The sequence below is a fragment of the Chrysochloris asiatica genome, unplaced genomic scaffold (genome assembly GCF_000296735.1).
Source record: "Chrysochloris asiatica unplaced genomic scaffold, ChrAsi1.0 scaffold00002, whole genome shotgun sequence".
NCBI classification, from domain to species: domain Eukaryota; kingdom Metazoa; phylum Chordata; class Mammalia; order Afrosoricida; family Chrysochloridae; genus Chrysochloris; species Chrysochloris asiatica.
The window spans coordinates 31,844,331-31,866,909 of record NW_006408520.1 but is presented as its reverse complement, the minus strand read 5'-3'; the positions used below and the strand labels follow the sequence as shown (position 1 = coordinate 31,866,909).

General features: G+C 36.6%; 1 protein-coding gene across 1 annotated transcript in view; it reads right to left on the bottom strand.

Annotated features, from left to right (window-relative positions):
* COL24A1 (collagen, type XXIV, alpha 1) overlaps window positions 1–22,579 on the bottom strand; it is a 562,513-nt gene that overhangs the window by 371,396 nt on the left and 168,538 nt on the right. Inside the window, exons 13-17 of the mRNA XM_006831073.1 lie at window positions 12,039–12,092; window positions 11,912–11,956; window positions 11,624–11,677; window positions 11,168–11,221; window positions 204–257 (exon numbers count right to left, since the gene is read on the bottom strand). Coding sequence (XP_006831136.1) covers window positions 204–257; window positions 11,168–11,221; window positions 11,624–11,677; window positions 11,912–11,956; window positions 12,039–12,092 — 261 coding nt within the window. The remainder of the gene's footprint in view (window positions 1–203; window positions 258–11,167; window positions 11,222–11,623; window positions 11,678–11,911; window positions 11,957–12,038; window positions 12,093–22,579) is intronic.

Below are 22,579 nucleotides of genomic sequence, written 5' to 3'. Positions count from 1 at the left end.
TAGCAATCAAGTTTCATGTACACATTTTTTGTGTGTCAAATTTATTATTTTTTCACCTGGTGTGGCCCTGTAGGCTAAGCACTGAATTGCTAACCACAGGGTCAGCAGTTCAAACTCACCAGTTGCTCTTTGAAAACCTATACAGAGTCATTATGATTCTGAACCGATTCGATGGCACTTAATGACAGCAATCCATATTTTACCTCTGGTCCTGGAAGGCCAATTGGTCCTTGGGGTCCAGGGTCACCTGTTTGGCCCTAAAATGGGAGAGAAAAAATTTAAAGTATAAACATTAACTTAATAAATACAGTTTAAAAAGGAATCAATCATATGGCAAGCAAATGACTTCAGATGGACTTAACATAAGTTGTTAGCATCATAGTTATGGAAGACTTCTACAACTAAAATGTTTAAGAATGTAATATATATTTACTCCTAAGTGTCAGAGATATGAATTAATGAGTTAAGTGCTTAAATTTAAAAAAAAAAAAAAAAAAAAAAGTATGTGTGTGCATTTGTTTTCCCCACAGAGGTAAGACATCAAAGCTTGACTCCATAAGGAAGGGAGTTATAGATAAGATTGTTTTTTTTAAAATAAGCAGATTCTAAAGACAGATCCTAGAAATTCTTTTTCCATTTGATATGCTAAGTGGACTAATGCAGTAGTGAAGATTTGTTGTTGTTGTTGTTGTTGTTGTTATGTGCCGTGGAGTCGGTTCCGACTCACAGCGACCCTGTACAGGGTTTCCTATGCTATAAATCTTTATGGGAGCAGAAAGCCTCATCTTTCTCCTGCGGAACAGCTGGCAGTTTCAAACTGCTGACTGTGAGATTAGTAGCCCGATTCGTAACCACTATGCTACCAAATTTAAATAATCCTGTTTAATCTAAGGCTCAGTTTTCTCATCAACAAAATAGAAATAATAACAAGAGTACTGACAATATCTCAAAGTCCTTGAGTGGGTTTAACAAGACAATGCATGTAAAATGCATAGTATTGTTGTTGTTGTTAGGTGTCATCGAGTTGGTACTGACTCATAGCGACTTTAGGCACAGCAGAATGAAACACTGCCCGATCCTGGGCCAACCTCACTACTGTTGCCACACTTGAATCCATCGATGATACCACTTGGCCAATCCACCTCATTGGGGCCTTCCTCTTTTTCTCTGACCCTCCACCCTACCAAACATGATATCCTTCTCCAGCGACTGGTCCCTCTTGACAATATGTCCGAAGTATGAGAGATGAACTTTGGTCATCCTGGCCTCCAAGGAGCACTCTGGCTACCCTTCTTCCAACATAGATCTGTTGGTACTTTTGGCAGCCCATGGCACTTTCAACATTCTCCTCAATTCTTCTACAGTCTTCCTTATTCACTGTCCAGCTTCCGCATGCATATGAGGTTATTGAAAATACCGTGGCTTCGGTTAGGCGCACCTTAGTCTTCAAGCTGACATCTTTGCTCTTCAATACTTTAAAACAGTCTTGTGCAACAGACTTGCAAGAAATCAATGCAATACATCGCTTGATTTCTTGACTGCTGTTTCCATGAGTGTTCATAGTTGATCCAAGAAGAATGAAGTCCTTGACAACTTCAGTCTTTTCTCCCTTGATATGAATTTTGTTTATTGGTCCAGTGGTGAGGAGTTTTGTTTTCTTGACATTGAGATGCAATCCATACCGAAGGCTTTGGTCTTTGATCTTCATCAGTAAATATTTTAAGTCTTCTTCACTTTCAGCAAGCAAGGTAGTATCATCTGCATATTACAGGTTGTTAATGAGGCTTCCTCCAATCCGTATGCCACATTTTTCTTCATATAACCCAGCTTCTTGGATTATTATACTACATAGCATATTGCCTAGCAAACAGAAAGTACTTATTAAATGGTAATCACCTTTCATCCTTTTCTTCCCATGTGCTCTCTTGTCTTGGTTTGTATCTAGAATTCCAATGATTGCTTTGCTCCCTTAGCTAAAGATTTGATGATTTTGTTTCAGTACCTCTGAAGTCAATTTCCAATCTTCATATTCAGGATTTGAAATCAGTGTTGCAGAGGATGCTGGAAAGAAATAAGTATGAAGCCTGAAAGTAGAAAAGACTGCCAATGCTCTCAAGAGAAGAAAGTATAGAACAGGGAAGGCCAGTACTCTGATGATGATCTTGTTCAAAATTTATTCCTTTTGCCATCATACACTTCTGTGCAAGCCTAAATTTAAGGTAAATAGGCCTCAGGTCACAAAAATGGCAAGCTACACATGGGACTACCCACTTTTAAGGAGTCCTAGTGTGTCACTGTAGTTTAATGCGCCAGACTGCAAAGCCATTTGAACTGCAAGGTTGGTAGTTCAAGCTCACCAGCTGCTCCTTGTAAACCCTATACAGGATTCTTATGAATCAGAACCGACTCGACGGCACTTCACAACAAAAACAACCCACTTTTAAAAGGATCTCTGGTAGTGTAATGGCTATGAGTTGAGCTGCTAACCTCAAGGTCAGTAGTTCAAAACTACCAACTGTTCCAAGGGAGAAAGATGAGCTTTCTGCTCTTGTAAAGATTTACAGCCTCAGAAACCCTACACAGGGTCGCTATGAGTTGGAACTGACTCTATGGCACATAACCACCACAACCACGACCTACTTTTAAAGGATGTAAACACAGAAGAATCTTTTCTCTAAAGGACATAATAAAACCACATGTAGAAAAGTAAGGATATTATGCAAATGTTCACTTAAGTCTCCCCTCATCCAAATAAGCAAAAATTGTGCTTTCTTAGAATCAGTATTAAGAGAGATTTAAATTCTTAAAATGAAAAGCACCTTTCTCAAAGCTGGAGATGGGGGTTCTCATTGGGGCCCTCTAGTGGTTAAACTCAACCAAGTAGTTAATTTATAAGTGGTGTAGGAGAGGGTAGGGAGATGGGACGGGGGCTAGCATCTCCTACACTTTTGTTTTCAGACAAATTAACAGTCAAATATTTAAAGACATAAAATTTAGAATAATTATTCTCCAGAATAATTCATTTTGAAAAACTTTGTAAAGTTCTTTAGAATGCTAATTCTCTGACACTAAAATTACATTTTCAGGTAGCTTTTAGAGAATAAAAACTTAAAAGCAAAGTTCTATAAACCACAAAATTTCTAGTTAAATATGGAGAAAACGTAAGCATCTCTCTCTCTCTCTCTTTTTTTTTTTTTTTGTTTTAGGAAGAAGTATTGTTTTTAGCAAATTTATAGTGATAGTTTTCTCTGTTTTTCTTAAACAGAGCAAAGTCTCCAGAATCCAGATCATAAAAACCCTTAGGAAGAGGACATTCTTTCTTATGCTGTTATTTTAGATGCCATTGAGTCAGTTCTGACTCCCAGTGACCCCATATACAACTGTCTAGTCCTGCACATCCTCACAATCCTTTCCATATGTGAGGCCATCACTGCCATCACTATGCCAATCCGTCTCCTTGAGGGGCATCGTCCTTTCACTGACCCTCTACTTTAGAAAGCATGACTTTTTCCAGGGACTGGTCCTTCTAGATAACACACCCAAAGTATGTGAGACAAAGTCTCACCATCTTGCTTCTAAGGAATTCTGGATGTAATTCTTCTAAGACAAATGTGTTCATTCTTCAAGAAATCATGGTATAGTCAATATTCTTCATCAATACCCAAATTCAAAGATGTCTTCAGTCTTTCTTATGCATTGTCCTTCTCATGTATATGAGGTGATTAAACACACCAAGGCTTAAGTCAGGCACACCTCAATCCTCAAAGTGACAACTTTGCTCTTTAGAGGTCATTTGGAGTAGATTTGCCTAATGCAATCCATTGTTTACTTTCTTGATGCTGCTTCCATGATATTAATCATGGATCCAAGTAAAATGAAATCCTTGATAACTTTAATATTTTAATAATTTTGCTTATTGGTGCAGTTGTGAGGATTAAAAACAAGTTTTTTAAACTGAGGTGTAATCCATATTGAAGGCTGTCGTCTTTGATCTTCATCAGTAAGTGTCTTTGTTCTCTTAGATTTCAGCAAGCAAAATTGTGTCATCTACATATCATAATCTGTTAAAGAGTCTCTCACCAGTTCTGGTGCCATGTTATTCATATAGTCTAGCTTCTTGGATTATTTTATCAGCACAAATATCCAATAATTATGATGGAAAGATACAACCTCTAAATCATACAATACCCTCTTGTTCTGTTGGAACAACTAGTTCTTGGTCTATGTATAAACTCTGCAAAAGCACAATGAAGTGTTCTGAAATCCCTATTTTTTGCAGTGTTGTCCTTTTAACCCATACAGTTAAATGTCTTTGAAAAGTGAACAAAACACAGGGACACCTTTCTGGTATCTTCTGCTTTCAGTAAAGATCCATCAGACATCAGCCATGATATTGCTTGTTTCACATTCTCTCCTAAATCTGGCTTAAATTTCTGACAGTTCACTGCCAATTTTGCAACCATTTAAAAATTATCTTTAGCAATTTTACTTATGTGTGATATTAATGACATTGTTAAATAATTTAGCATTCTGTTGGATCATCTTTCTTTGGAATGCTCACAAATATGGATTTCTTAGAGTCAGTTGGCCAGGAAGCTGTCATCCAAATTTCTTGATAGATAAATAAGTCCTTCCATCATTACATCCATATGTTGAAACATCTTTGTTGGAAGTCTGTTAATTCCTGGAGGCTTGTTTTATGCCTATGCCTTCAATAAAACTTGGACATCTTCTTTCAATACTATTTGTTCTGGATCACATGGTACCTCCAAAATAGTTGAACATCACTCAACTCTTTTGAGTGTAGGAGTTTGTCACTTAATATGATAACTAATTCTGCATAAGCAATATTTGATTAAATAGGTGCTTTCTTTCTTAACTAGGGAAGATTTCCAGGTCAAACAGCTATACAATTTTTTATTATAATATACAAACAAATGATAAATAAAGTGAGAGATAAAAGACAAACCATCTCACTAATATTAATTAATGAATCTTTATCATATTTTTAGCGTAGTGGTTACGAATTGGGCTGCGAATCGCAAGGTCAGCAGTTCGAAACTACCAGCTGTTCCGCGGAAGAAAGATGAGGCTTTCTGCTCCCGTAAAGATTTACAGCCTTGGAAACCCTGCACAGGCTTGCTAAGAGTCGGAACTGACTCCACAGCACATAACAACAACAACAATCCTAGTTTTATGGAGTCCTGGTGTGGTGCTGTAGGATAAGCACTAGATGTCTAACTGAAAGGTCAGTGTAATAAACTCACCAGCCCCTCCTTGGAAACCCTATACAGAGTCACTATGAGTCAAATCAGACGTTCATTGTCACTTAACAACAATAATCCTATCTTCAGCTCAAAGCATGTATTTTTCAAAGCTTTAATAAAATAAAGAAAAAAAAAAGGACAAACATCTCTTACCAAGGTAATCCCTACTAAAAGTACCAACATAGAGAGAAAGAAAAAGAAAGACTCACAGGGTTACATGGGACCTTAATATACTATAATCCAGCTCTCATTTTAAACATAACAAACTGGATAGCATAGTAATTAAATTTCCAAGGTCATTCAACAGATTAATGTCACAGGTGGACTAGAATCAAAATTTCTGTCTCTTATGCACATACTATCAATTTGAAGAAAAAAGGTATTAAAAATATTTGCCTTATGTAGGCATGCTATATGACTAGTTTTCTAAAGAAATGAACTCTAAAATAAGAACCATGATATTGTTGTTATATGCCATTGAATTGGTTCCAATTCATAGCGACTCTGGATAGGGTTTCTGAGGAGCAGTAGGTGGATTTGAACTGCTAACCTTGTGGTTCACAGTCCAGTGCTGATCCACAGCACCACACCAGAATTCCTAGATATATGCCCACCCATGTTCAATGTATCATTATTCACAATAGCAAAACCATGGAATCAACCTAAATGCCTATCAATGGAAAAATGAATACACTGGTACAACAAACAATGGAATACTTAGCAGTGTTAAAGAGTAACAATGAATCTGCAAAACACCTCATAACAAGGTTGTGTCTGGAGGACATTATGCTAAATGAAATTACTGTTGTTTGGTTCCATCTAGTCAGTACTGACTTACAGTGATCTTATGCACAACATGCCCAATCCTGTAGCAACCTCACAATTCTTACTACATTTGAGCCCATTGTTGCGGCCAGAGTGCCAGTTCATCTCGTTGAGATTCTTCCTCTTTTTCGCTGACCCACTACTTTACGAAGCGTGATGTCCTTCTCCAGGTATTCGTCCCTCCTGATAATATGTCTGAAGTATGAGTGACAAATTCTGGACATCTTGGCTTCTAAGGAGCATTCTGGGTCTACTTCTTCCAACACAGATTTGTTATATTATTTTGGAAGTTCATGGTACTTTTAATATTTCCTCCAACACCAAAACTCAAATGCATTCATTCTTCTATGGTCTTCTTTATTTATTGTCCAACTTTCACATGTGTATGAGGTTATTCAAAATACCATGGCTTGGATCAGGCACACCTTAGTCCTCAAACTGACATCTTTGCTTTTGAACAATTTAAAGAACTCTCAATCACCAAAAGCCAAATATTGTATAAGACCACTATTTTTAAGTCTTTGATAGTTACCAGGGATGGGATAAAAGTGGTGTGATTCACTGGCTAGAGAGCTGTTGTTGTTAAATGCCAATCTTAATTGCCATTTGGATTCATAGTGAACCTGTATAGGCAGACTTATGTAAACTTGGGTGAAAGGAAAGGCAATATACAATAAGAGAGAGATTGGAAAAACAAAAACAATAATAGAGGCAGCGGAAGATATGAAGAGGATCACAAGAGTTAAAGGCAACAAAGGTAAATACTGTGATATACATAGTAGGTGTTTGGATAGGCACCCAGGCTGAATGGGTGTTGTATGGAGAGTGGGAACACACCCCCACAAAGTAGGTTTGATAAAGGACATTTGTACATTGATATTTATCTTTGTTGTAAATATATCCATGAATGTGGTGGAGTATACATGGGGTTAAATTATGAGAACTTCTAAGACCTTACCTTGAGGGAATGAGTTGCTGGGTGTTGGGGCTCTGGGTCATATATGCTTGGGGTACCATTATCAACTGGCATAACATAGTTCACAAAGACAATGTTCTACATCCTACTTTGATGAGTACTGACTGAAATCTTAAAAACTCATGAGCAGCCATCTAAGGTACAACTATCGGTCTCTTCAAGTGTGAAGGAAAGAAGAGTGATGAAAGTTGAAGATGCTGGGAAACAATGGACTAATGGACCACATAAACTCAGTCTTCACAACCCTGAGCCTCGAACTAGATGGTGCCTGGATACCATTACCAACTACTCTGAAAGGAATTACATTAGAAGTTTTTTGGCTAGAATAAGAGAATTGTGGAAAAAGAATCAAAATCATAAAAAAAAAAAAAAAAAGACTAAGTTTACTGGTCACATAGAAACTGGTGGAAACCTTGACTATGGCTCTTGGTCACCCTTTAGGTCTGGAACTGAACTCACTTCTGTAGTTCAATGTTCAGCCAAGAAACAGATAGGTATGTGGGGTGGGGCTAGGGGGTGGGGAGGATGCACTATTGAGGTACGTGCACCATAGAATGGTCAACCATTCAAGTTCAAAAGGCCAGCATTTACCCAGGGAAAAAGTTTAGAGGTGTTGGGAAAGAAGGAAGAATGGAAACAGGAAATACAGGGAGGAAATGGGATAAATGATATTACTTTGAAATTGCAATCATTAATATGAAATAAACTTTATGATTATTGAATGTAAAACTAATGATCTGTTCTGTAAACATTCACTTAATTCACAATGGAAAAAATTTTTTTTTAAAGAAATGAACTCTAAAGCATAAGAGAACCATATTGATAACATTTATTTGTTAATATTGGCCTTAGATAATGTTATACCATTTCCACTTGTTATTGTGGAATAAAAATGTAAAATGTATAAAAGATAAAAAAAATCAGAGTCTCATTTTCCCAACCACTACAAATATTAAAGCTGTCTCTGTGGTGCAATCAGTTACCATGTTCAACTGTTAACTGACAAGTTGGTGGTTCAAGCCCATCCTAGGAAGAGAATGGACATTTGGAATCCTGGTCTAAAACTGTAAGATAAGAATTGGACTACTAATTGCAAGGCTGGGAGTTCAAACCAACCAGCCATTCCTCAGAAACCATATACAGGTTCACTGTGAGTTGGAACTGACTGGACAGCACTTAACAACAACACAGATACATTGAAGTATGTTTATAAAACAGAGTATTATTTCGCTTAGCATTTAATACTGTTCCCTCTAACTCTACCCACCTATAGTGGAGTCTTGGTGTGACGCTGTAGGATCAGCGCTGAACTGCTAACTACAAGGTGAGGGGATTAAACCTCCAAGTGACTCCTCAGAAACCCTATATAGGGATGTTATGAGTCAGAACCAACTTGACAGCACTTTAAACACAACAACAGCTATTGGAATCCAGAATCATTCTTGATGACCAGAAGCTGTGTACTAGCTATTTCTAATGTACCTTGTTGATATTGTTGGGAGTTTTTTGAGATTCAACTCCATGACTTAAGTTGAGGTTTAAGGGTGACTGGTTGACTTCTGTGAGTTCAGGATTAAAAAAAAACTAGTCAAAGCAAAAGTCACCACTAACTTGCTATCAAACAAATAAAACCCTTTGTTGCTGATTCTGACTCAAACAGACCCTATAAAAACAGAGTAGAACTGTCCCATAGAGCTTCGAAAGCTGTAACTCTTTTCAGAAGACAAGTGATACATTTTTCTTCCACAGAGCAGCTGGTGGGTTCAAATTGCAAACCGTTCAGTTTGTTGTTGTTGTAAAGTGCCCTCGAGTTAGTTCCAACCCATAGCAACCTTGTATAAGGTTTCCGAGGAGCAGCTGGTGAATTTGAACTGTCTGCTGTCCCTGTGGTTCAAACTGACATTGTGATAAAGTGCTTATCCTTCAGTGCCACACCAGGATGCCAGCTAGCAGCTGAGTAGTTAACTATTGTGACACCAGAGTTCCTTATCAAACAAATAGAAGACCAAAAAAAATTGTTCTTTGAATTAAATAATTCCTGAGATACGCATATAAAATGGTGTCGCTGTTAGAAGTCAGAAAGAATTTATACATAAAGTTCTACAGCTGAATGCTGTGTTTTGATATAAAAGTATAAAAAATCATGATATAGGTGGGTGGAGTTAGAGGGAACAGTATTAAACACTAAGCGAAATAATACTCTGTTCTATAAGCATACTTCAATGTAACTTTAATAAATAATGGTTTGGTATCTCATCTTTCCTATCTAACATCAACATGACCTTCATAGAGTTGTAACCAATATTAGAATCCAGAAATACTAAATCCTAAAAGAGAATGTCACAATAGTTAAGATTGTAGCATACCTCATTACTTGAATTTCTTGTAAGGTAGCCACTTAATGACTGTGGACTCTTGGGAAAAATTACTTAATTCTCTATGTCTTAGTCCTTTTACTATGTAAAACAGGGACAACAGTTGTATCAACTTCATAGCAAAATTAAACACATATTAAGTGCCGTTGAGCCGGTTCCGACTCAGCAACTTTTGCACAACGGAACGAAACACTGCTGGGTGCTTCGTCCATTGTTGCTGCCACTGTACCTATCCATCTCATTGGGGTCTCCCTCTGTTTTGCTGTCCCTTCACTTTGGCAAGCATGATACCCTTCTTCAGGGAGTGGTCCCTCCTGATAATATTCCTAAGTATGAAGGATGAAGTCTGGCCATCTAAGTAAGGAATACTCTGGTTGCACTTCTTCCAAAACAGATTTGTTTGTTCTTCTGTCGTTCATGGTACCTTTAACATTCCTCTCCAACATCATAATTCAAATGCATCAATTCATCTATGGTCTTCCCTATTCATTGTCCAACATTCGCATGCATATGAGACTACTGAAACTACCATGGCTTAAGTCTGGTGCACCGTAGTCCTCAAACTGACACCCTTGCTCTTCAATACTTTAAAGAGATGTTGTGCAGCAGATTTGCCTAATGCAATGCATTGCTTGATTTCTTAACTGCTGCCTCCATGAGTGTCGATGGTGGATTCAAGCAAAATAAAGTCTTTGACAATTTCAATCTTTTCTCCATTTATCTTGATGTTATTTATTGGTCCAGTGGTGAGGATTTTTGTTTTCTTTACACTGAGGTGCAACCCATATCTAAGGCTGTGGTCTTTGATCTTCATCAGTAAGTATTTTAAGTTCTCTTCGCTTTCAGAAAGCAAGGCTGTTAATGAGTCTTCCTCCAATCCCAATGCCACATTTTTCTTCATATAATCCAGTTTCTCAGATTATTTGCTCAATTTGCAGATTGAATAAGTGTGGTGAAAGAACACAACCTTGGAACAAACTCTTCTTGATTCTAAACTATTCGGTGTCCCCTTGTTCTGTTAGAATGAGTGTCTGTCTCTTGGTCTATGTACAGGTTCCTCATGAGCACGATTAAGTGTTCCAGAATATTCATTCTCTGCAGTTTTGTCCATAGCTTGAAATGATCCACATAAATGCATGGTACATAAAACAGTGCCTGGCTTTCTGTAAGCACTCAGTAAAAGTTATCTACAATAATAATATTTTAATATGCAGACACACACTTATGACTCATGTCTTAATCATTTACTGAATTATTTTATTTATTCAATAATTTTAGTTTTGCTGGGTTTTAGATTAACTTATATGATAAAAGATCTTTTTCAATTAACTGATGTCCCTTGCAACAAGAGAGAATGATATGCTCTTTTATTCAGAACGTCTCCTGAACATTATAAATGAAAAATGTTCTTAATGAAAAAGACATTTGAGAAAAAATGAAATATTATTTAATTTACTTTATATATTCTGACTTAAAAGTACATTATTGAATTTAAATACTGTTTATAGTAAAGAATTCAGGGAAATAATACAATCTACATCTTCAAGGTTACCAGAAACTTGGCTTTGGCCTGGGATGAAGGGGCTAAGTAGGTGAGATTCTAAACTGACAAGAAGTATAAGACTGGTATGGTAGGTTTATCATATTAAAACCAACAGCTGTTAAATCATGCTATGACATGCAATCATTTAATCAGAAAGAACAAAGTTAAAGTTCAAACCTACTGAAGGTCCTGGCTTTCCTCTCATCCCCAGAGGTCCTGGTAAACCGACAGCTCCCTAAAAGAGAACAACATTCTATGAAGAGAACAGTTATTATATTACAAAATGCAGTGGTGCCTTCATTTGCAGACTACTAAAAAGTTCACACAAGTGTTCTAAAATAATTAGAAAACTGTTTTAAACAAGACATATAAAGCCATATTGATAGTATATCCTGGTAAATAATAAGTACTCCTTTTTATTGACAGACTTCACATATTATCGCTGGTTTTTAGGTATTTACACAAAATTAATAGTATAAAGGAATCCTGGTGTGGTGCTGTAGGATAAGCTCTGGACTGCCAACCACAAGATCAGCAGTACAAATCCACCAGCCACTCCTTGGAAACTCTATACAGGGTCTCTATGAATTGGAACCAACTCAATGGCACTTAACAACAACAATGGTATACAAATTACCTTGTCTCCAGGATACCCCAATTCTCCTTGTTCTCCTGCAATGCCTTGTTCACCCTAGAAAGCATAAGTTCATACAAAGACACTTATGCATGGCAAATATGGGAATGCTATATAAGAAAACAAATAATTATCATGAAATAATAATGCATCTATCAATAAATATATAATTGATAATATAGGTTAGACTCAGTAAACAACAACAAAAAAGCATTTTATATTTTGTGTTGACTTAAAGAAAAAAAACATGTTAAGAGATTTTCTCTATGATAATGTAAACATTTAAATCACCTTATCACCTTTGATTCCAGGTAGCCCCTTATTCCCTGAGAGACCCTAAAACAAATTTAAAAAAAGATATTTTGTGATATCACAGAGAAATTACAAGGGAATAACCATTATGCAAATAGAGCCATACCATAGGGCCAGGAATTCCAGAGGTTCCAATTGGTCCTACAAGACCACCACTGCCCTAGAAAGCAGTAAGAAAGACACATTAAATAGGATGGGAAGTCAATGTGGTAAAGTAATTAATAAATCAGAAGTGGTCGCCTCACTAAGCTCCCCACACGTCTTATTCTTCAACACTTCTTTTCTTCTGCACATTCATACATTATTACCAATCTTTCAAAATTTAGCCAAATTCATCTTATTTCTTGAAGACTTTTTACACTGGTCAAGTCCATGAGACTCATTCTCTCCTTTGAGGTCCGATCATGCTGTCGATGACACTCAACTTGCGATACATCTTCAACTAGATATTATCCTAATGATAGAGTATGTATTTCAATGTCACGAGCTCAGGAAGCATTGAATTAATATTTAATTTGATTGCCTTGGATTTTTATTTCACACTTTTATTCAGCAAATATGTCTTGAATAAAAATATTTTATTCACAATGTTTATACACAGCTCCTAGGTGTTGTTGTTAAGTGTCATGAGGTTGGTTCTGACTCATAGCCATCCTGTATAGGGTTTCCGAGGAGCAGCTGATGGGTTTGAACCACTGACCTTGCAGTTAACAGTGTAGTGCTTATCCTACAGCATCATAGCAGGACATTCTAATAATTTGATTTCCCAATCTAAAACTTATAGAATGAGAAAATGTACCATAATTGCAAAGATAAATAGAGTGCTGAAGAAAGCGCTTTACTATGGATTTGCCTCATTCTGTCACCATTCAGCATTTATTGAGTATAATATATACCAGGCACTGTAGTAGTATTGAGGAAATAAACGTAAACATAGACAAAAAGGCACAGTCTCTAATTTCAAGTTTCTCAGGTTAATGTTCCAAAGCAAGATTCCTAAAAACAGAACTACAACTCTAGTCTCCTGAAAGCATGAGACTTAAAGCAACTCCTTCAACATGCCATCTTTCCCTATGCCTTCATCATCTGAGACCACATCATGTCACTCCTCCTTTTCATGATTTCCAAATGTTCAGGAATTCTAAAAGTTGTATGTCTGACAATGGTAAAAAAAAGAGTGCTTTTAATAATTTCTGATGGTTCTCCAACTCTTTTTACCTAGAATTCAAATTTCTTAGGATAGCATCCCAAGTTCTTACTTCCAGGCTTCTACCAAGTGGTCCAGCCTCATCTCCTCCCATTTTCCCTACCCCCTTTCATAAGTCCCTGCTTCAAATCATACATGCTCTTACTTAGCACCTGCTCCCACTCTTTGAAAGTAGTCCCTACTACTGGAATGGCCCTTGACTACACTTCTAGCACACTGCACTCTACTTTTCTTCCTACATTCCTATTCTGTACATTCTGGAGATGAATCAAATGTTTTGTTCATTGTCTAAAAAAATAAATTAAGACCTAGCATAAGAACCAACACACAATCCTTTTGAAATAAATGAGTATGGAATGAAAATTGAACTAATCAACTTAAAGAACAAATGTAAAACATCAATTTCTATTTCTCAATATACCAGTATTTCTAATAGTCTACATTTACATAGTACAAATTTCAGAATGGAAAATTTGACATCTTTGCTTCTGGATGAGTCCTAACGTTTGTGAAATATAGCTAAGATAAATACTTCCAACATGTTTAATCCTGAAATATATGGGATTGTAAAAGGCAAAGGGTAATACTTTCCAGCTTAATAGATACACAATATTAATACATCATTGCTTACAATTTCAAGCTCTATCAATAGGAAACAATTATTCTTATGATCACAGTGTCTAGTTTATCCAAAGTTCACTATGCTTCAAAGTTCATAGGTAAAAAAAACTGTTGATGGGCTCGAAAATACAATAAACATCTTTCTTTGAGAGTTATATGATACTACACAATGTAAGTACGGAAAACAATACCTTATATACAAACAAAAAATATTTCTTTGTGTTCTATTGTTTTTCTCATAGATAATATTTCTAACATTTTTCAGAAGATATTTCACTGTGCATAATTTGGCATCTTCAAATGAATGTGTTTTGTACGTATAATATTGTATTTTACTTTTTAGTAACTTTAAAAGAAAAATCACAAAATAGTATTAGAAGTTATAAAAACAACACATATAAAGGACTGAGTGAAATAGAGAACTAAAAAGTAAAAAATGAATAGGATGACTATAGAAATTTCCAAGAAACATCAAGAATTGTGTGGCATACTACAAGCTGCATGGGAAATTCTATTCTTGGACAAGTGTAGCACACTGAAAGTGATTCAAATGAGCTTTAAAGCACAGTTTTCAGTTTCACAAAGGTTACTTGAAAGTACTTCAAGAATTCCCTACCTACCACACTACTGAAGTACGAGAAGATGGAGTAGACAGAAGAAATATTTTCCAAGAGTGGGTACTTAGCTGGGGATATCTCAGCTATAAGTAATAGAGACATTCCAGCTAAAGTAAGTCAAGAAATAAAGACAAAGAACAGGTTTTTTATATAAAAATAGTAACCACTGAACAATTAATAAGAGTTTATATATGAGTATATGGTGGAAAGGACTTTAAGTTCTGCATTTGGGTTTTTCAACTATACTTATCCACACTCACATGCAATAATTACTGTCACTAGTGTCACTAGCATCACTGGTGTGGTGCTGTAGGATAAGCAGTGGACTGAAAGGTTACTTTGAACTGCAAAGTAGGCAATTCAAACTCAACAGCTGCTGCTCAAAAAACCTATACAGGGTCACTGAGTCAGGACCAACTCGACAGCATGTAACAACAACAAAAGTGTAACTATGAAAACAAACGACAGCAGTCAATTGCATGGGGAAATAATTTAGAGAGAGCAATGTCACCTCTTGTCAGAAACTATTCCAGCTGGAAGGAAACATGTGCGAGAGACAGCAGAGGCTTCAGCTCTGGAAATCTGGCAAACCACTTACTATGAAATATAACTGTGTTTCCTAATTTTTCGCAGTTACCTCCAATTTTGCTTATCTTCTTTCCCCATTCTTCTGCTCCCATTCCTTCACACTTCCTGTACTTTAATTTCATGACTCCTCTTTCCACTTCCCAAATATTCCAATTTCCCCTCTTTTGTGCATTTATTCACTGTATTCTTCTGCCTAAGACCCACTTTCATGATACAACTTAAAAGACATCTCCTTTCTGAATCCCACTCTTACTCTTAGAGATAACAAATAATTCCTTTCTCAGTGGTTTTACATTTAACCCACTGTAACAGTTATCATATTGTATTATACTGCTTATTTCTCTTTCTATGCTATTAGTTTTTTGGTGGTTGTTTTTTTTTTTTTAGCGAGAGTGAGGTTTTCTTTATTCAATTTTGCAAAATTGGGAGTCAAACCCAGTAGACACAGTTTGTGTTTGATATATCAAATGGATTGTACTCATATAGTAGCCTAAATGTTGTCAGTGTGAGCCCACCTGGCAGTGATGTGGAATCTTGAAATACCCATCAATATGCTTTCATAGAAATCAAAGCCAAGAAACCCCAGAGAACACTTCTATAATGCATGAGGTTGGCATGAGTTGAAATCAATTCCATGGTAATGGGTTTGGATTATTTGACATATCTAAAAATGTAGGCATTGTGGTGGCTTGTGTGTTGCTGTGATTTTACATACTAGCAGGGTCACCCATGGTAGACAACTTCCAGTGGAGCTTCCAGCTTAACGCAGACTAGGAAGAAGGAAAGGCAAACTACTTCTGAAGTTTAGCCACAGAAAAACTTAAGAATAGCAGTGGAACATGTCAGGTATAGTTGAAATCATTATGAATAGTATCAGGATATTGTCAGATACAGTACCAGAAGATGAGCTCCACAAGTTAGAAAGCACTCAAAATATGACTGGGGAAGAGCTGCCTCCTCAAAGTAGAGTTGACTGTGATGACTTAAACGGAGAAGAGTTTTCTGTACTTTCATTTTATGATGGAGCACAACTCAAAATGAGGAGAAACAGCTGCAAACATCCATTAATAGTCATAACATGGGATGTAGAAAGAATGAATCTAGAAAAACTTGACGTTGTCAAAAAAGGAAACAGAACACATAAACATTGATATTCTAAGCACTAGTGGGCTAAAATGAACTGGTATTGGCCATTTTGAATCTGACAATCATATAGTTTACTATGCCAGAACAACAAATTCAAGAGGAATGGCATAGCATTGATCACCAAGAGAATAAATCAAGACATGATGATGTCTGTGGTAGGATAATATCCATACACCTACAAGAAAGTCCAGTAAATAAACTATTATTCAAACTAACACACCAACTACTAAAGCCAGCAATGATGAAATTGAAGAATTCTATCAAATTCTTCAATCTGAAATAGATCAAAAATACAATCAAGATGTATTCATAATTGCCGGTGATTAGAATATGAAAGTTGGAAACAAAAAGGAAAGATCAGTAGCTGGAAAACATGGCCTTGGTGATAGAAAGGATATTGGATATTGTAAAACAATATAAAAGGTATATATAAAAGTCCATATACATATAGACTTTCCCAAATGGAATAAACAGGAATCAAACTGATTACATGTATGATAAGAGATGGTGGAAAAACTCACTTTGTTGTTGTTAGGTATCATCGAGTAGGTACCGACTCATAGCTACCCTATCCACAACAGAACGAAACACTCTCTGGTCCTGGGACAAACTCACAATTGTTGCCACATTTGAGCTCACTGATGCTGCTACTTTGTCAATCCATCTCGGTGGGGGTCTTCCTCTTTTTCTGTGACCTTCCACCTTACCAAATATGATATCCTTCTCCAGTGACTGATCCCTCCTGAAAATATTTTTCAAATATGAGAGACGAAGTTTTGCCATCTTGGCATCCAAGGAGTACTTTGGCTGCACTTCTTCCAACACAGATCTGATTGTTCTTTTGGCAGCCCATGGTACATTCAATATTCTGCAACACCAGAACTCAAAAGCATCAACTCTTCCACGGTCTTCCTTACTCACTGTCCAGTTTTCACATGCATATGTTGTTGTTGTTAAGTGCCATCAAGTCAGTTCCTACCTGTATAGGGTTTCCAAGGAGCAGCTGGTAAACTTGAAATGCCAACCTTGCAGTTCAAACGGCTTTGCAGTCTGGCGCATTAACCCACAGCGCCACACCAGGACTCACATGCATATGAGGTTATTGAAAATACATGGCTTGAGTCAGGAGCACCTTAGTTCTCAAGCTGACATCTTTGCTCTTCAACACTTTAAAAAGGTCTTGTGCAGCAGATTTGCCTAATGTAATACATCCTTTGATTTCTTGACTGCTGCTTCCATGAGTGTTGATAGCTGATCCAAGAAGAATGAAGTCCTTGACAACTTCAATCTTTTCTCCATTGATAAGAATGCTGTTTATTGGTCCAGTGATGAGGATTTTGGTTTTCTTTACATTGAGGTGCAGTTCATAATGAAGGCTGTGGTCTTGATCTTCATCAGTAAATATTTTAAATCCTCTTCACTTTCAGCAAGCAAGGTTGTATCATTTGTATATCGCAGGTTGTTAATGAGTCTTACTCCAATCCTGATGACACATTTTTTCTCATACACCCCAGGTTCTCAGATTTTGCTCAGCATACAGGTTGAATAAGTATGTATTATCAGCCAAAATAAAGCCAAGAGTCCACTGCGGGAAAGACCACCAATTGCTTATATTCAAGTTCAGACTGAAACTGAAGAAAATTAAAGCAAGTCCATGAGAGCCAAAATATGATGTTGAATATACCTCATCTTACTTTAGAGGCCATCTCAAGAACAGATGTGATGCATTAGACACTAATGACCAAAGATCAGAAGGTTTGTTCAATGACATGAAGAAAATCTCACAGGAAGAAAGCAAAAAGATCATTAAAATGACAGGAAAGAAAGAAAAGACAAAAATGGATGCCACAAGAGACTCTGAAACTTACTCACCAATGTAGAGAAGCTAAAGCAAGGGAATGAAATGAGGAGGAAAATGAAATGAATAGAAAATTTCAAAGGGCAGCTTGAGAAGACAAAGTCAACTATTACAATGAAATGTGCAAAGACCTGGAGTTAGAAAACAAAAAGAAAAGAACACACTCAGCATTTCTCAAGCTGAAGGAACTGAAGAAAAATTCAAACCTTGATTTGCAAATGATACTGAAGGAGGAAGTTCAAACTGCACTGAAGGCACTGGTGTAAAACAAGGCTCCAGGAATTGAATACAAAGTGAAATCTTTCAACAAATTGATGCAATACTGGAGTTGCTCACTGATCGATGTCAACAAATTTGTAAGACAGCTCCTGGCCAACTGAGTGGAAAAGTACCCATTCCAGAGAGACATAACTCAACAGAATGCTGAAATCATTTAACAATATCATGTGCAAGTAAAGTTTTGCTGAAGATAATTTTTAAATGGCTGTAATAGTCCACAGATAGGGAACTGGGGCTATTATTGCTTATGTCAGAGAGATCTTGGCTGAAAGCTGAGAATACCAGAGAGATGTTTGCTTATGCTTTATTGACTATGCAAAAACTTTCAACTGTGTGGATCATGACAAGCTATGGACAATACTGTGGAGAATAAGTATTCCAGAACATTTATTTGTGCTCATGAGGAACCTGTACATAGATCAAGAAATAGTTGTTTGAATAGAACAATGGAACAAAGAATGGTTTCAAATTAGGCAAGGTGTACGGGAGGGTTGCAGTCTTTCACCATACTTTGTATGCAGAGCAAATAATCTGAGAAACTGGACTATATGAAGAAAAACGTGGCATCAGGATTGGAGGAAGGCTCATTAACCACCTGCGATATGCAGATGATATAACCTTGCTTGCTGAAAGTGAAGAGGACTTAAAATACTTACTGATGAATATCATAGACCACAGCCTTCAGTATGGGTTGAATTTCAATGTAAAGGAAACAAAAACCTCACCACTGGACCAATAAGCAACATCCACATAAATAGAGAAAAGACTTAAATTGTCAAAGACTTCATTTTGCTCAGATCCACCATCAACACTCATGGAAGCAGCAGTCAACAAATCAAATGACATTGGGCAAATCAGCTGCACAAGATCTTTTTAAAGTGTTGAAGAACAAAGATCTCAGCTTGAGTACTAAGGTGCACCTGACCTATGCCATGGTATATTCAATAGTCTCATGTGCATGCCAAAGCTGGATAGTGAATAAGGAAGACCATAAAGAACTGATGCATTTGAGCTATGGTGTTGGAAGATAATATTGAAAGTACCAGGGAGTGCAAAAGAACAAACCAATCTGTGTTGGAAGATGTACAGCCACAATGCTCCTTGGAAGTCAGCATGGTCAGACTACGTCTCTCATATTTCAGATATACTGTCAGAAGGGACCCATCTCTGGAGAAGGATATCATGTTTAGTCAAATGGAGAGTTAGAGAAAAAGAGGAAGACCCCCCAATGAGATGGCTCTAATGTAGCAACGATTTGAAAAGGCAATGAGGAGACATATATAAAACCCTAAAAGAAAAAAAAACACCTGACAACCAAGAATCATCTATCCAGCAGAACTATCAATCAAATACGATGGTGCAATCAAAACATTCCAGGATAAACAGAAGCTAAGAGATTTTGTCAAAGTCAATCCAGCACATCAAAACATCCTAAAGGGAGTTCTTTGGACTGAAAACCAACAAGAACAGACAACAGCCAGAGATTGACAGACGTGGCAACACCGCCTGAAATTCAGATGGCAGATGGCAGAGTCCAGAACAGAACAAAATTACAATGAAATCAAAGGATCTGGGAGGTCAACTGAAAATCAAAATAATAACAATGTCAAATAAGGGAAAATATAGGAACAGGGATCCAGGTGGTGAGGAGGTCAGGTAGATTACAGGATATAAAAGACTATCTTAAATGGAGGCAAAAGTTAATAGACTATAGGGTAACCCCAAAGAAAGTTAATGCTTCACAACTTACCATGAAAATGAACTTTCAAGCAGAACATGAACACTAAGAAGAAATCGACCAGAAATAGCACAAAACACACACACTCAGCACAAGAAGACATGCAGAACAAAGGAACGAACAGCATTACCAAAAAATGAACATAATGGCAGCAATTAATTCATACCTATCAATAATTACAATGAATGTCAATGGATTAAATGCACCTGTAAAGAGACAGAGAGTGGAAGAATGGACAAGAAAACAAGACCCTTCAATATGCTGCCTGCAAGAGACACACCTTACACACAAAGACAAAAACAGACTAAAAGTTAAAGGATGGAAAAAAGTATAACAAGCTAACTGCAGCAATAAACAAGCAGGAGTGGCAACACTAATCTTGGATAAAGTGAACTTTAAGACAAAACCAGCATAAGAAATAAAGAAGGACATTATCTCATGATCAAAGGGTCAACTGAGCAAGACAACATAACCATAATAAATATTTATACCCCCAATGAAAGAGCACTACTATATATGAAGCAAACACTACTAGAATTGAAGAAAGAAATAGATAAATCTACAATTATAGTGGGAGATTTTTATATGCCACTTTTGAAAAGGGCTAGAACAACCAGAAAGAAACTTGACAAAGTTACAGAGGAACTCAACAGCTCAATCAACCAACTTGAACTCATAGATATGTACAGAGCATTCAACCTAACAACAGCACAATATACATTCTTCTCCAGTGCACATGGAACATTCTCCAGAATTGACCATGTTTTAGGTCACAAAGCAAGCCTCCATAAATTTACAAACATCAAAATATTGCAGCGCATCTTTCCAGACCACAATGCTATAAAACTAGAAATCAACAATAAGAATACCAAGGAAATAAACTAAAATACATGCAAACCAAATAACACCCTGTTGAAAATTAATTGGGTAAAAGAAGAAATTAAACGTGAATTCGTAATGCTCCTAGAAACAAGAATGAAAACACAACATACCAAACTCTTTGGGACACGGCAAAAGCGGTGCTGAACGGACAATTTATTGCGATAAATGCGCACATCCAAAAAGAAGAAAGAACCATAATTAACACATTAACACATCATCTCCAACAATTAGAAACAGACCAACAGAGGGAACCTACAGTCACCAAAAGAAAAGAAATAATAAAGATAAGAGCAGAAATTAATGAGATAGGAAACAGAAAAACTACAGAAACAATCAACAGGAAAAGAAGCTGGTTATTTGAAAGGGTTAATAAAATTGACTAAACCACTGGCAAACCTAACAAAAGAAAAGAGGGAGAGGACACAAATAACTCACATTAGAAATCACATGGGCAATGTCACGACGGAACCAAATGAAATCAAGATGATAATAACAAAATACTATGAAGAGTTGTACTCCAACAAATTTGAAAACTTAGAAGAGATGGATACATTTAAAAAAAAAACACAACCTACCTAAACTTACACAGAGTGAAGTAGAAAACTTGAACAGATCCATAACAAATGAAGGAATTGATCAGATCATCAAAAAACTCCCAATCAAAGGAAGTGCAGGTCCAGATGGCTTCACTGATGAGTTCTACCATTCAGGGAGGAGCTGTCACCAATTCTACACAAACTACTCCAGAGTATAGAAGAGGATGCAAAACTTCCTAATACTTTTTAAAATAACCCTCATACTACGGAAGAACATCACTAAGAAATAAAAGTATAGACCAATATCCCCATGAACATAGTTGCAAAAATTCTCAACAAAATCCTAGCCAACATAATCCAGCAGCATATCAAAAAAAATAATACATCATGACCAAGTGGGTTTCATAAAAGGGATGCAAGGATGGTTCAACATTAGAAAAACAATCAATGAAATCCACCATATAAATAAGAAAAAGGAAAAGAACCACATGATTATATCAATTGATGCAGAAAAGGCATTTTACAAAATCCAACATCCATTTCTGATAAAAACACTCAACAAAGTAGGAATTGAAAGGAAACTCCTCAACATAATCAAGAGCATATATACAAAACCAACAGCCTGCATCACTCTTAATGGAGAGAAACTGAAAGCCTTCCCTCTGCGAAGGGGATCCAGACAAGGATGCCCTTTGTCACCACTCTATTCAATATTGTTTTGGAAGTCTTAGTCAGAGCTATATGGCAAGAAAAGAAAATTAAAGGCATCTAAATTGGCAGCGAGGAAATAAAAGTTTCTCTATTTGCAGAGGATATGATCCTATATGTAGAAAACCCCAAAGACTCAGTATAAAAGCTGCTAGACCTCATAGGAGGATTCAGCAAAGTGGCAGGGTATAAAATCAACATACAAAAATCAGTTGGATTCCTCTATAGTAACAACGACAGTGCTGAAAAAGACATTAGGAAAGCAATACCATTTACAATAGCCACCTAAAGGATGAAATATTTAGGAATAAACGTAACCAGAGAAACAAAGGACCTATACAAAGAAAACTACAAAACACTACTACAAGAAACCAAAAGAGACTTACAAAATTGGAAGACGATACCATGTTCCTGGATAGGAAGACTTAACTTCGTGAAAATGTCAACACTGCCAAAAGCAATTTACA